The 12,360-nt window shown below is 48.2% G+C and overlaps 1 protein-coding gene across 1 annotated transcript in view; it reads right to left on the bottom strand.

Moving 5' to 3' along the window:
- The window catches only part of LOC136588356 (uncharacterized), a 16,919-nt gene extending 5,914 nt beyond the window's left edge, over positions 1–11,005 (bottom strand). The window contains exons 1-3 of the mRNA XM_066587507.1: positions 10,921–11,005; positions 10,560–10,833; positions 1–69 (exon numbers count right to left, since the gene is read on the bottom strand). The exon at positions 1–69 is cut by the window's left edge and continues 116 nt beyond it. Of these exons, the coding sequence (XP_066443604.1) occupies positions 1–69; positions 10,560–10,833; positions 10,921–10,954 (377 nt within the window). The 5' untranslated portion in view covers positions 10,955–11,005. The remainder of the gene's footprint in view (positions 70–10,559; positions 10,834–10,920) is intronic.
- Positions 11,006–12,360: the final 1,355 nt, after the last annotated feature.

Here is a 12,360-nt window from a genome sequence, read left to right as displayed (position 1 = left end):
TCAGACTCCAGTTCCAGAATTTTCTGCAGCAAGTCCTCCTTCTCCATGTACATAGCCTCTGTGCCGCCCCTGCAAAGCAGTTCATGTTGGTCCTATACACATCAACCGTTACACAGACAGAAGAGGACAGGAGCACGGAACGGGAAGAAGGCAGAACAACTATATATTTAACCCTTTCCAATCCACTGTCTGACCTCTGAAGACATTATGATTTAAGGCTGTACAGCTCCGATGTTGGAAGACGTCTGTCGGGGTTCTCTTACTGTATATTGCCAGCCTCTCTGCTGTCGCAGCCTATCCAATGTGTCACCTCATGCAGTACTGGCTTTAGCCAGCAGATAGCGCCGTTGTATAACAGCAGAAAAAGTAAGCTCCTTAGGAAAACTAGGATACAAATTGGATTGGAAAGGGTTAAAGAGGAACTCCAACACAGACAGACCCCTGTCCCTCCAAATGTGCGCTGTTTGAATACTTACTAAAAGGGGTTTTGTTTTTTTTTTAGATGTAATGATTATCGTTAAAGAAAAAAAAAAAATCATTGAAACTAGCGAAAGCGACCAATAATCGTTCGGTCTAAACGCGAGCCGAGGAATGAGAATCATTCGCTTTTCGCTCGCTGTTCATTTCACGCAGGTATAACAATCATTGTTGGCTCATTCAGTTTACACAGCGCAGCTCAGTCCCTGTCATTCACCTCTACAGTGAATGTGGAGCACTGAATGATACTGAACGATGCTCGTTTGAATGAGCCAATGACGCACGTGCTAAGCTCTCGCTCATGACCTGAAGGTTACAAGTTCAAACCCCACGTGGTTCAGGTAGCCGGCTCAAGGTAAACTTTCATCCTTCTGAGGTTGGTAAAATGAGGACCAGCTCGCTGGGGGGTAATTAGTAAATTACTGTTAATAAGTTGGCGCTATACAAATACAATTATTTGCTGGCCTAAAGCAAGTATTTACCTTGTTATCACACGGTAGCGCTTGGGGCTTGTTTTTCTTACAAGGTATGCTTTCTGGTGGCATGGTGTTATTCTTAAAGGGACGGTCTATTAGGGTATATTGACGTTATAGCCATAAAAGACCCCTCCCCATTATGAGCCATAAAAGAGAGTCCTGCTATGAGGCTTCCATTCTGGTGGACCTGAGCTATGCTTGCATTACACGGATTGGCGGCCGTGCGAATGGCCGTCATGTAATAATACGTTTTCCTTGCAGTGCCTCCTCCTCCATATCAGCTGATGAGACAACCTCTTAAAGCATCTAGAAGTTACATGAAGTTAAAGGGGTCTGTGCTAATGACAAAGTATGTTTAGGTAGACCCACTATATATAGTACCAGTACAAAGGCCCACCAGCAACCTGCCTTGAAGGGGGTCGCCCCATCAGAATAGCTAGCAAGTAGATGTTATCGCCATGCGGGCGATATTGGCGTGCGAGTTCCGACTGATTGCGATGTGGACGGAACTAGCACAGGGAAATAACCCATCCAGGGCCATGGCACACTGGCATCCTTGCTGTCTGTCTCGCTGGTCCATTGTAGCAGCAGCAAAAAGAAAAGGCAACTTTTCAGTTTCAGTCTATTGAGTGGCGTTTTCTGAACGCGTGTGAGCGGCATAAAGGCGGGATTCACATAGAAAATCCCTCCAAGAATTCTGCCGTATGAACATACCCAAAAGATGGTGGTGGCCGTCCTGCCCACCTGAAAAACGGAACAGACAGAATGAAGGGCCAGGAAGAGAAGATCAAGTAAAGACAAGATATCCCTCCACCCTGTAGCGATGGGAGGACAGATGGTGCTGGGGGTACCAGGAGTGATGGGAGGACAGATGGTGCTGGGGGTACCAGGAGTGATGGGAGGACAGATGGTGCTGGGGGTACCAGGAGTGATGGGAGGACAGATGGTGCTGGGGGTACCAGGAGTGATGGGAGGACAGATGGTGCTGGGGGTACCAGGAGTGATGGGAGGACAGATGGTGCTGGGGGTACCAGGAGTGATGGGAGGACAGATGGTGCTGGGGGTACCAGGAGTGATGGGAGGACAGATGGTGCTGGGGGTACCAGGAGTGATGGGAGGACAGATGGTGCTGGGGGTACCAGGAGTGATGGGAGGACAGATGGTGCTGGGGGTACCAGGAGTGATGGGAGGACAGATGGTGCTGGGGGTACCAGGAGTGATGGGAGGACAGATGATGCTTGGGGTACCAGGAGTGATGGGAAGACAGATGATGCTTGGGGTACCAGGAATGATGGGAAGACAGACAGCAAATGGAGTACGACTAGTGATGCAGTAGTAATGGGAGTACCACTGCAGATAAAAGTAGTCATGGCAGCACGGACGGGAGTGGCAGCAGTAATGAATAATGATGGTACCAATAATGATGGGAATATTAGCAGTGATGAGTAATGATTGGAGTAGCACTGCTAATTAGTAATGAGAGTACCGGAAGTGATGAGTAATGATGGTACCAGTAACGATGGGAGTATTAGTAGTGATGAGTAATGATGGGAATAGCATTAGTGATGAGTGCAGGCAGTGAGGAGAGTACCAGCAGTGATGAGTAACGATGGTACCAGTAATGATGGGAGTAGCACTAGTGATGAGAGTACCGGCCGTGAGGAGAGTACAGCACTAGCGATGGGGGGCAGTAGTGTCCCTCACCTGCGCAGCATGGCGTAGTTCTGCCGCTTCTAGTAGTGATGAGAGTACCAGTAGTGATGGGAGTAGCACTAGTTATGGGGGCAGTAGTAGTGCTGAGAGTACAGGCAGTGCTGAGAGTAGTAGTGTTGAGTAATGATGGGAGTATTACTTGTGATGAGCAGTGGAGTACATGCAGTACTGGGAGTAGTAGTGCTGAGTAATGCTGGGAGTAGTAGTGATGAGTAGTAGCAACGAGTAATGATGGTAGTATTACTAGTGATTAGTAGTGATAGTAGTAGTACTAGTGATGGGGTAGTAGTAGTACTGAGGAGTAATGCTTGGAGTATTAGTAGTGATGGTAGTAGAACTAGTGATGGGGGTAGTGGTAGTACTGAGGAGTAATGCTTGGAGTATACGTAGTGATGGTAGTAGTGGTAGTACTGATGAGTAATGCTTGGAGTATTAGTAGTGATGGTAGTAGTGCTAGTCATGGGGTAGTGGTAGTACTGAGGAATAATGCTTGGAGTATTAGTAGTGATGCGAGTAGCACCAATGACAGGGGCAGTAGTAGTACTGAGGAGTAATGCTGGGAGTATTAGTAGTGATGGGGGTAGTACTAGTGATGGGGGCAGTAGTAGTACTGAGGAGTAATGCTGGGAGTATTAGTAGTGATAGTGGTAGTACTAGTGATGGGGGTAGTGGTAGTACTGAGGAGTAATGCTTGGAGTATTAGTAGTGATGGTAGTAGTGCTAGTGATGGGGGTAGTGGTAGTACTGAGGATTAATGCTTGGAGTATTAGTAGTGATGGGAGTAGCACTAATGACAGGGGCAGTAGCAGTACTGAGGAGTAATGCTGGGAGTATTAGTAGTGATGGGGGTAGTACTAGTGATGGGGGCAGTAGTAGTACTGAGGAGTAATGCTTGGAGTATTAGTAGTGATGGTAGTAGTGCTAGTGATGGGGGTAGTGGTAGTACTGAGGATTAATGCTTGGAGTATTAGTAGTGATGGGAGTAGCACTAATGACAGGGGCAGTAGTAGTACTGAGGAGTAATGCTGGGAGTATTAGTAGTGATGGTAGTAGTACTAGTGATGGGGTAGTGGTAGTACTGAGGAGTAATGCTTGGAGTATTAGTAGTGATGGTAGTAGTGGTAGTACTGAGGAGTAATGCTTGGAGTATTAGTAGTGATGGTAGTAGCACTAATGAGGGGGGAAGTAGTAGTACTGGGGAGTAATGCTGGGAGTATTAGTAGTGATGGTGGTACTAGTACTAGTGATGGGGGTAGTGGTAGTACTGAGGAGTAATGCTTGGAGTATTAGTAGTGATGGGAGTAGCACTAATGACAGGGGCAGTAGTAGTACTGAGGAGTAATGCTGGGAATATTAGTAGTGATGGCGGTAGTACTAGTGATGGGGGCAGTAGTAGTACTGAGGAGTAATGCTTGGAGTATTAGTAGTGATGGTAGTAGTGCTAGTGATGGGGTAGTGGTAGTACTGAGAAGTAATGCTTGGAGTATTAGTAGTGATGGGAGTAGCACTAATGAGGGGGGAAGTAGTAGTACTGAGGAGTAATGCTGGGAGTATTAGTAGTGATGGTGGTACTAGTACTAGTGATGGGGGTAGTGGTAGTACTGAGGAGTAATGCTTGGAGTATTAGTAGTGATGGTAGTAGTACTAGTGATGGAGGTAGTGGTAGTACTGAGGAGTAATGCTTGGAGTATTAGTAGTGACAGGGGCAGTACTAGTGACAGGGGCAGTACTAGTGACAGGGGCAGTACTAGTGACAGGGGCAGTACTAGTGACAGGGGCAGTACTAGTGACAGGGGCAGTACTAGTGACAGGGGCAGTACTAGTGACAGGGGCAGTACTAGTGACAGGGGCAGTACTAGTGACAGGGGCAGTACTAGTGACAGGGGCAGTACTAGTGACAGGGGCAGTACTAGTGACAGGGGCAGTACTAGTGACAGGGGCAGTACTAGTGACAGGGGCAGTACTAGTGACAGGGGCAGTACTAGTGACAGGGGCAGTACTAGTGACAGGGGCAGTACTAGTGACAGGGGCAGTACTAGTGACAGGGGCAGTACTAGTGACAGGGGCAGTACTAGTGACAGGGGCAGTACTAGTGACAGGGGCAGTACTAGTGACAGGGGCAGTACTAGTGACAGGGGCAGTACTAGTGACAGGGGCAGTACTAGTGACAGGGGCAGTACTAGTGACAGGGGCAGTACTAGTGACAGGGGCAGTACTAGTGACAGGGGCAGTACTAGTGACAGGGGCAGTACTAGTGACAGGGGCAGTACTAGTGACAGGGGCAGTACTAGTGACAGGGGCAGTACTAGTGACAGGGGCAGTACTAGTGACAGGGGCAGTACTAGTACTAAGGAGTAATGCTGGGAGTATTAGTAGTGATGGGGGTAGTAGTAGTACTGAGGAGTAATGCTTGGAGTATTAGTAGTGATGGGAGTAGTGCTAGTGGTAGTACTGAGGAGTAATGCTGGGAGTATTAGTAGTGATGGGAGTATCACTAATGACAGGGGCAGTAGTAGTACTGAGGAGTAATGCTGGGAGTATTAGTAGTGATGGGGGTAGTACTAGTGATGGGGGCAGTAGTAGTACTGAGGAGTAATGCTGGGAGTATTAGTAGTGATGGGGGTAGTACTAGTGATGGGGGCAGTAGTAGTACTGAGGAGTAATGCTGGGAGTATTAGTGGTGATGTAGTAGTGCTAGTGATGGGGGTAGTGGTAGTACTGAGGAGTAATGCTTGGAGTATTAGTAGTGATGGAAGTAGCACTAATGACGGGGGAAGTAGTAGTACAGAGGAGTAATGCTGGGAATATTAGTAGTGATGGTGGTAGCACTAGTGATGGGGGCAGTAGTAGTACCGAGGAGTAATGTTGGGAGTATTAGTAGTGATGGTGGTAGTAGTACTAGTGATGGGGGTAGTGGTAGTACTGAGGAGTAATGCTTGGCGTATTAGTAGTGATGGTAGTAGTATTAGTGATGGGGTAGTGGTAGTACTGAGGAGTAATGCTTGGAGTATTAGTACTAGTGATGGGGGTAGTGGTAGTACTGAGGAGTAATGCTTGGAGTATTAGTAGTGATGGTAGTAGTGCTAGTGATGGGGGTAATGGTAGTACTGAGGAGTAATGCTTGGAGTATTAGTAGTGATGGTAGTACTAGTGATGGGGGTAGTGGTAGTACTGAGGAGTAATGCTGGGAGTATTAGCAGTGATGGTAGTGCTAGTGATGAGGGTAGTGGTAGTACTGAGGAGTAATGCTTGGAGTATTAGTAGTGATGGGGGTAGTGGTAGTACTGAGGAGTAATGCTGGGAGTATTAGTAGTGATGGTGGTAGTAGTACTAGTGATGGTGGTAGTACTGAGGAGTAATGCTTGGAGTATTAGTAGTGATGGTAGTAGTACTAGTGATGGGGGTAGTGGTAGAACTGAGGAGTAATGCTTGGAGTATTAGTAGTGATGGTAGTAGTACTAGTGATGGGGGTAGTGGTAGTACTGAGGAGTAATGCTGGGAGTATTAGTAGTGATGGTAGTAGTACTAGTGATGGGGGTAGTGGTAGAACTGAGGAGTAATGCTTGGAGTATTAGTAGTGATGGTAGTAGTGCTAGTGATGGGGTAGTGGTAGTACTGAGGAGTAATGCTTGGAGTATTAGTAGTGATGGGAGTAGCACTAATGAGGGGGGAAGTAGTAGTACTGAGGAGTAATGCTGGGAGTATTAGTAGTGATGGTGGTACTAGTACTAGTGATGGGGGTAGTGGTAGTACTGAGGAGTAATGCTTGGAGTATTAGTAGTGATGGTAGTAGTACTAGTGATGGAGGTAGTGGTAGTACTGAGGAGTAATGCTTGGAGTATTAGTAGTGACAGGGGCAGTACTAGTGACAGGGGCAGTACTAGTGACAGGGGCAGTACTAGTGACAGGGGCAGTACTAGTGACAGGGGCAGTACTAGTGACAGGGGCAGTACTAGTGACAGGGGCAGTACTAGTGACAGGGGCAGTACTAGTGACAGGGGCAGTACTAGTGACAGGGGCAGTACTAGTGACAGGGGCAGTACTAGTGACAGGGGCAGTACTAGTGACAGGGGCAGTACTAGTGACAGGGGCAGTACTAGTGACAGGGGCAGTACTAGTGACAGGGGCAGTACTAGTGACAGGGGCAGTACTAGTGACAGGGGCAGTACTAGTGACAGGGGCAGTACTAGTGACAGGGGCAGTACTAGTGACAGGGGCAGTACTAGTGACAGGGGCAGTACTAGTGACAGGGGCAGTACTAGTGACAGGGGCAGTACTAGTGACAGGGGCAGTACTAGTGACAGGGGCAGTACTAGTGACAGGGGCAGTACTAGTGACAGGGGCAGTACTAGTGACAGGGGCAGTACTAGTGACAGGGGCAGTACTAGTGACAGGGGCAGTACTAGTGACAGGGGCAGTACTAGTGACAGGGGCAGTACTAGTACTAAGGAGTAATGCTGGGAGTATTAGTAGTGATGGGGGTAGTAGTAGTACTGAGGAGTAATGCTTGGAGTATTAGTAGTGATGGGAGTAGTGCTAGTGGTAGTACTGAGGAGTAATGCTGGGAGTATTAGTAGTGATGGGAGTATCACTAATGACAGGGGCAGTAGTAGTACTGAGGAGTAATGCTGGGAGTATTAGTAGTGATGGGGGTAGTACTAGTGATGGGGGCAGTAGTAGTACTGAGGAGTAATGCTGGGAGTATTAGTAGTGATGGGGGTAGTACTAGTGATGGGGGCAGTAGTAGTACTGAGGAGTAATGCTGGGAGTATTAGTGGTGATGTAGTAGTGCTAGTGATGGGGGTAGTGGTAGTACTGAGGAGTAATGCTTGGAGTATTAGTAGTGATGGAAGTAGCACTAATGACGGGGGAAGTAGTAGTACAGAGGAGTAATGCTGGGAATATTAGTAGTGATGGTGGTAGCACTAGTGATGGGGGCAGTAGTAGTACCGAGGAGTAATGTTGGGAGTATTAGTAGTGATGGTGGTAGTAGTACTAGTGATGGGGGTAGTGGTAGTACTGAGGAGTAATGCTTGGCGTATTAGTAGTGATGGTAGTAGTATTAGTGATGGGGTAGTGGTAGTACTGAGGAGTAATGCTTGGAGTATTAGTACTAGTGATGGGGGTAGTGGTAGTACTGAGGAGTAATGCTTGGAGTATTAGTAGTGATGGTAGTAGTGCTAGTGATGGGGGTAATGGTAGTACTGAGGAGTAATGCTTGGAGTATTAGTAGTGATGGTAGTACTAGTGATGGGGGTAGTGGTAGTACTGAGGAGTAATGCTGGGAGTATTAGCAGTGATGGTAGTGCTAGTGATGGGGGTAGTGGTAGTACTGAGGAGTAATGCTTGGAGTATTAGTAGTGATGGGGGTAGTGGTAGTACTGAGGAGTAATGCTGGGAGTATTAGTAGTGATGGTGGTAGTAGTACTAGTGATGGTGGTAGTACTGAGGAGTAATGCTTGGAGTATTAGTAGTGATGGTAGTAGTACTAGTGATGGGGGTAGTGGTAGAACTGAGGAGTAATGCTTGGAGTATTAGTAGTGATGGTAGTAGTACTAGTGATGGGGGTAGTGGTAGTACTGAGGAGTAATGCTGGGAGTATTAGTAGTGATGGTAGTAGTACTAGTGATGGGGGTAGTGGTAGAACTGAGGAGTAATGCTTGGAGTATTAGTAGTGATGGTAGTAGTACTAGTGATGGGGGTAGTGGTAGTACTGAGGATTAATGCTGGGAGTATTAGTAGTGATGGTAGTAGTACTAGTGATGGGGGTAATGGTAGTACTGAGGAGTAATGCTTGGAGTATTAGTGATGGCAGTACTGAGGAGTAATGCTGGGAGTATTAGTAGTACTAGTGATGGGGTAGTGGTAGTACTGAGGAGTAATGCTGGGGGTATTAGTAGTGATGGGGGTAGTGGTGCCGAGTAGTAGTAGTACTGAGGAGTAATGCTGGGAGTATTAGTAGTGATGGGGGTAGTGGTGCCGAGTAGTAGTAGTACTGAGGAGTAATGCTTGGAGTATTAGTAGTGATGGTAGTAGTACTAGTGATAGGGGTAGTGGTAGTACTGAGGAGTAATGCTGGGAGTATTAGTAGTGATTGTAGTAGTACTAGTGATGGGGGTAATGGTAGTACTAAAGAGTAATGCTTGGAGTATTAGTGATGGTAGTACTAAGGAGTAATGCTGGGAGTATTAGTAGTGATGGGGGTAGTAGTACTAGTGATGGGGTAGTGGTAGTACTGAGGAGTAATGCTGGGGGTATTAGTAGTGATGGGGGTAGTGGTGCCGAGTAGTAGTAGTACTGAGGAGTAATGCTGGGAGTATTAGTAGTGATGGGGGTAGTGGTGCCAAGTAGTAGTAGTACTGAGGAGTAATGCTGGGAGTATTAGTAGTGATGGGGGTAGTACTAGTGATGGGGGTAGTGGTAGAACTGAGGACTAATGCTTGGAGTATTAGTAGTGATGGTAGTAGTACTAGTGATGGGGGTAATGGTAGTACTGAGGAGTAATGCTTGGAGTATTAGTGATGGTAGTACTGAGGAGTAATGCTGGGAGTATTAGTGATGGGGTAGTACTGAGGAGTAATGCTGGGAGTATTAGTAGTGATGGGGGTAGTACTGAGGAGTAATGCTGGGAGTATTAGTAGTGATGGGGGTAGTACTGAGGAGTAATGCTGGGAGTATTAGTAGTGATGGGGGTAGTACTGAGGAGTAATGCTGGGAGTATTAGTAGTGATGGGGGTAGTACTGAGGAGTAATGCTGGGAGTATTAGTAGTGATGGGGGTAGTACTGAGGAGTAATGCTGGGAGTATTAGTAGTGATGGGGGTAGTACTGAGGAGTAATGCTGGGAGTATTAGTAGTGATGGGGGTAGTACTGAGGAGTAATGCTGGGAGTATTAGTAGTGATGGTAGTAGTACTGAGGAGTAATGCTGGGAGTATTAGTAGTGATGGTAGTAGTACTAGTGATGGGGGTAATGGTAGTACTGAGGAGTAATGCTGGGAGTATTAGTGATGGGGGTAGTACTGAGGAGTAATGCTGGGAGTATTAGTGATGGGGGTAGTACTGAGGAGTAATGCTGGGAGTATTAGTGATGGGGGTAGTACTGAGGAGTAATGCTGGGAGTATTAGTGATGGGGGTAGTACTGAGGAGTAATGCTGGGAGTATTAGTAGTGATGGGGGTAGTACTGAGGAGTAATGCTGGGAGTATTAGTAGTGATGGTGGTAGTACTGAGGAGTAATGCTGGGAGTATTCGTAGTGATGGTAGTAGTACTAGTGATGGGGGTAATGGTAGTACTGAGGAGTAATGCTTGGAGTATTAGTGATGGTAGTACTGAGGAGTAATGCTGGGAGTATTAGTGATGGGGGTAGTACTGAGGAGTAATGCTGGGAGTATTAGTGATGGGGGTAGTACTGAGGAGTAATGCTGGGAGTATTAGTAGTGATGGGGGTAGTACTGAGGAGTAATGCTGGGAGTATTAGTAGTGATGGGGGTAGTACTGAGGAGTAATGCTGGGAGTATTAGTAGTGATGGGGGTAGTACTGAGGAGTAATGCTGGGAGTATTAGTAGTGGTGGGGGTAGTGGTGCCGAGTAGTAGTAGTACTGAATATTGCTGGCAGTGTTAGTAGTGATGTGGGCAGTGGTGCCGAGTAGTAGTAGTACTCCTCAGTATTGCTGGTAGTAGTAGTACTGAGGAGTACAGCTGGCAGTGTTAGTAGTGATGGGGGCAGTGGTGCCGAGTAGTAGTAGTACTCCTCAGTATTGCTGGTAGGAGTAGTACTGCTGAGTATTGCTGGCAGCGTTAGTAGTAATGGGGTAGTGGTGCCGAGTAGTAGTAGTACTGCTGAGTACAGCGGGCAGTGTTAGTAGTAATGCTCCGAGTAGGGTCTCTCACCTGCGCAGCATGGCGTAGTTCTGCCGCTTGTAGTAGTCCAGCAGCAGCGCCGTCCTCTCCCGGCACCTCCGGCCGTCCACCTCGAAGCCCTCGCTCTGCAGGGCGCTGCTCATCCTGTCGGCCACGGCCGCCCACACCTGGCCGAACTCCCGCACCCAGAACGGGTTGTGGTGGATGACCTCCCGCAGCAGCAGGATGTCATGGTGAGCCGCGAAACGGATGTGCCGCTTCCGAGTGGAGCCGGGAGGAGAGTACGCCCCGAAGTCCGCGCGCCCTGCAGGAGGAACACCCGTTATCACACCCGCAGGAGCCTGCCAGTCATGTGACCAGCGGTGTCCCCCGCCGCAGTGCCCGCTCTCACCTGCGCTGCTCTGCACCGGCCCCTGGGACTCCATCCGTGTAACCCCGGCTCCCCCTCTACGGCCGGCACAGGAAGCGAATCCGCCTCTACATGGCCCGCTGTAGCCGCTAGGGGCGCAGGCGAGCTAAGGCAGTGAAGGATGTGCTGAAGCCACGCAGTGCTGGCGCTGTGGGGGCCACTGAGTGCTCTGGGGGCCCCGTTATCATGTTCTCCAACCCTTAGAATATGAAGCTCATCTTGGGTGAATTTTAGGTGATTTGTATATGAATGACTGCAGAGAAATAAGGTAATCAGTCAAAAGAGCGATTACAGGGGACCGTCCGTGTGAACAGGTAGTCATTCCTCTATGAGCGACTGCCTGTTTACTGCGAATGGAGATTGCTGGAGCCTCAAGACCTCTTGTGGAATTTGCGCATTTCTAACATACAGGACAAGTAATTCCGCAACTAAAATCTGCAGTTATCACAAGAAATTCCACAAAATGCATTCCAGTTAGAAACGCGACAAGGATCCACATTATTTGCAAAATCCGTAACTGCATTGCGTCCTGCGGAATGATTCCGCCCATGTGAACGCGCCCAGGGAGTGCCGTCACATGAGCCGTATTTACACGACCGATATTCACGCGCGGGGCTTTTGCTAACGCATGCAGACTTTTTTCTTCCGTCTAAAAGCATAGACCCCATTATAGTCAATGGCGTCCGTTCTGCGCTGTTCGCTTCCGACATAACACGGAGCTTTTTGACCTGGGGGTTCCCCTGTCCTGCTAGCTGCCTGATGAAAAGTCGTCCGGTGTAAAGTCACAGGCGTTTGTATTCGAACGACCTTCAAATGAATCTGCATGGAGATCCTCGGGTTGGAGTAATCCGTTTTCTTCTTTCTGGGCCCAGACCGCCATGAGGACTTCTTCCAGCCACAAATCGTTGCTACAAACTCTCCCCATTCTGCAACTACCCCTTCCTCTCAATGTCCCCATTGCCCTCTCCGTGGCCCTGCAAAGTAGTAATGCATGCTTTGGGGGCCCACAAAATAATACTATCCCCCCTCCAGAGCCCCACTAATAGTGCTCCATTTAGGCCCCAATCAGTAATAGTCCTCCTTCTGTGGCTCTTTTTAGTAGTAGTGGCCCTCCAGAGCCCCACTTTGTAACAGTGCTCCTGTTGGGGAGCCCTTCTTAGTAATCGCGCTTCCTCTGTGGTCCTACTTAGTAATAGTGGCCACTCTGTGTCCCCAATTAGTAATAGTGCCCCTTCTGTGTCCCCACTTAGCAATGGTGTCTCGTCTGTGAGCACACTTGGTAATAGTGCTGCCTTCATGGTCGCTCTTAGTAATAATGCCCCTACTTAGTACTATTTTGTGTCCATGCTTAGTACAAGTGTCCTCTTCGTGGCCCCACTTAGTTCTAGTATGCTTTACAATCACAGACCCAGCAGCACCATC

The sequence above is a fragment of the Eleutherodactylus coqui genome, chromosome 13 (assembly GCF_035609145.1).
Source record: "Eleutherodactylus coqui strain aEleCoq1 chromosome 13, aEleCoq1.hap1, whole genome shotgun sequence".
Taxonomy (NCBI): Eukaryota; Metazoa; Chordata; class Amphibia; order Anura; family Eleutherodactylidae; genus Eleutherodactylus; species Eleutherodactylus coqui.
This window is presented reverse-complemented; position numbering and strand designations above follow the sequence as displayed.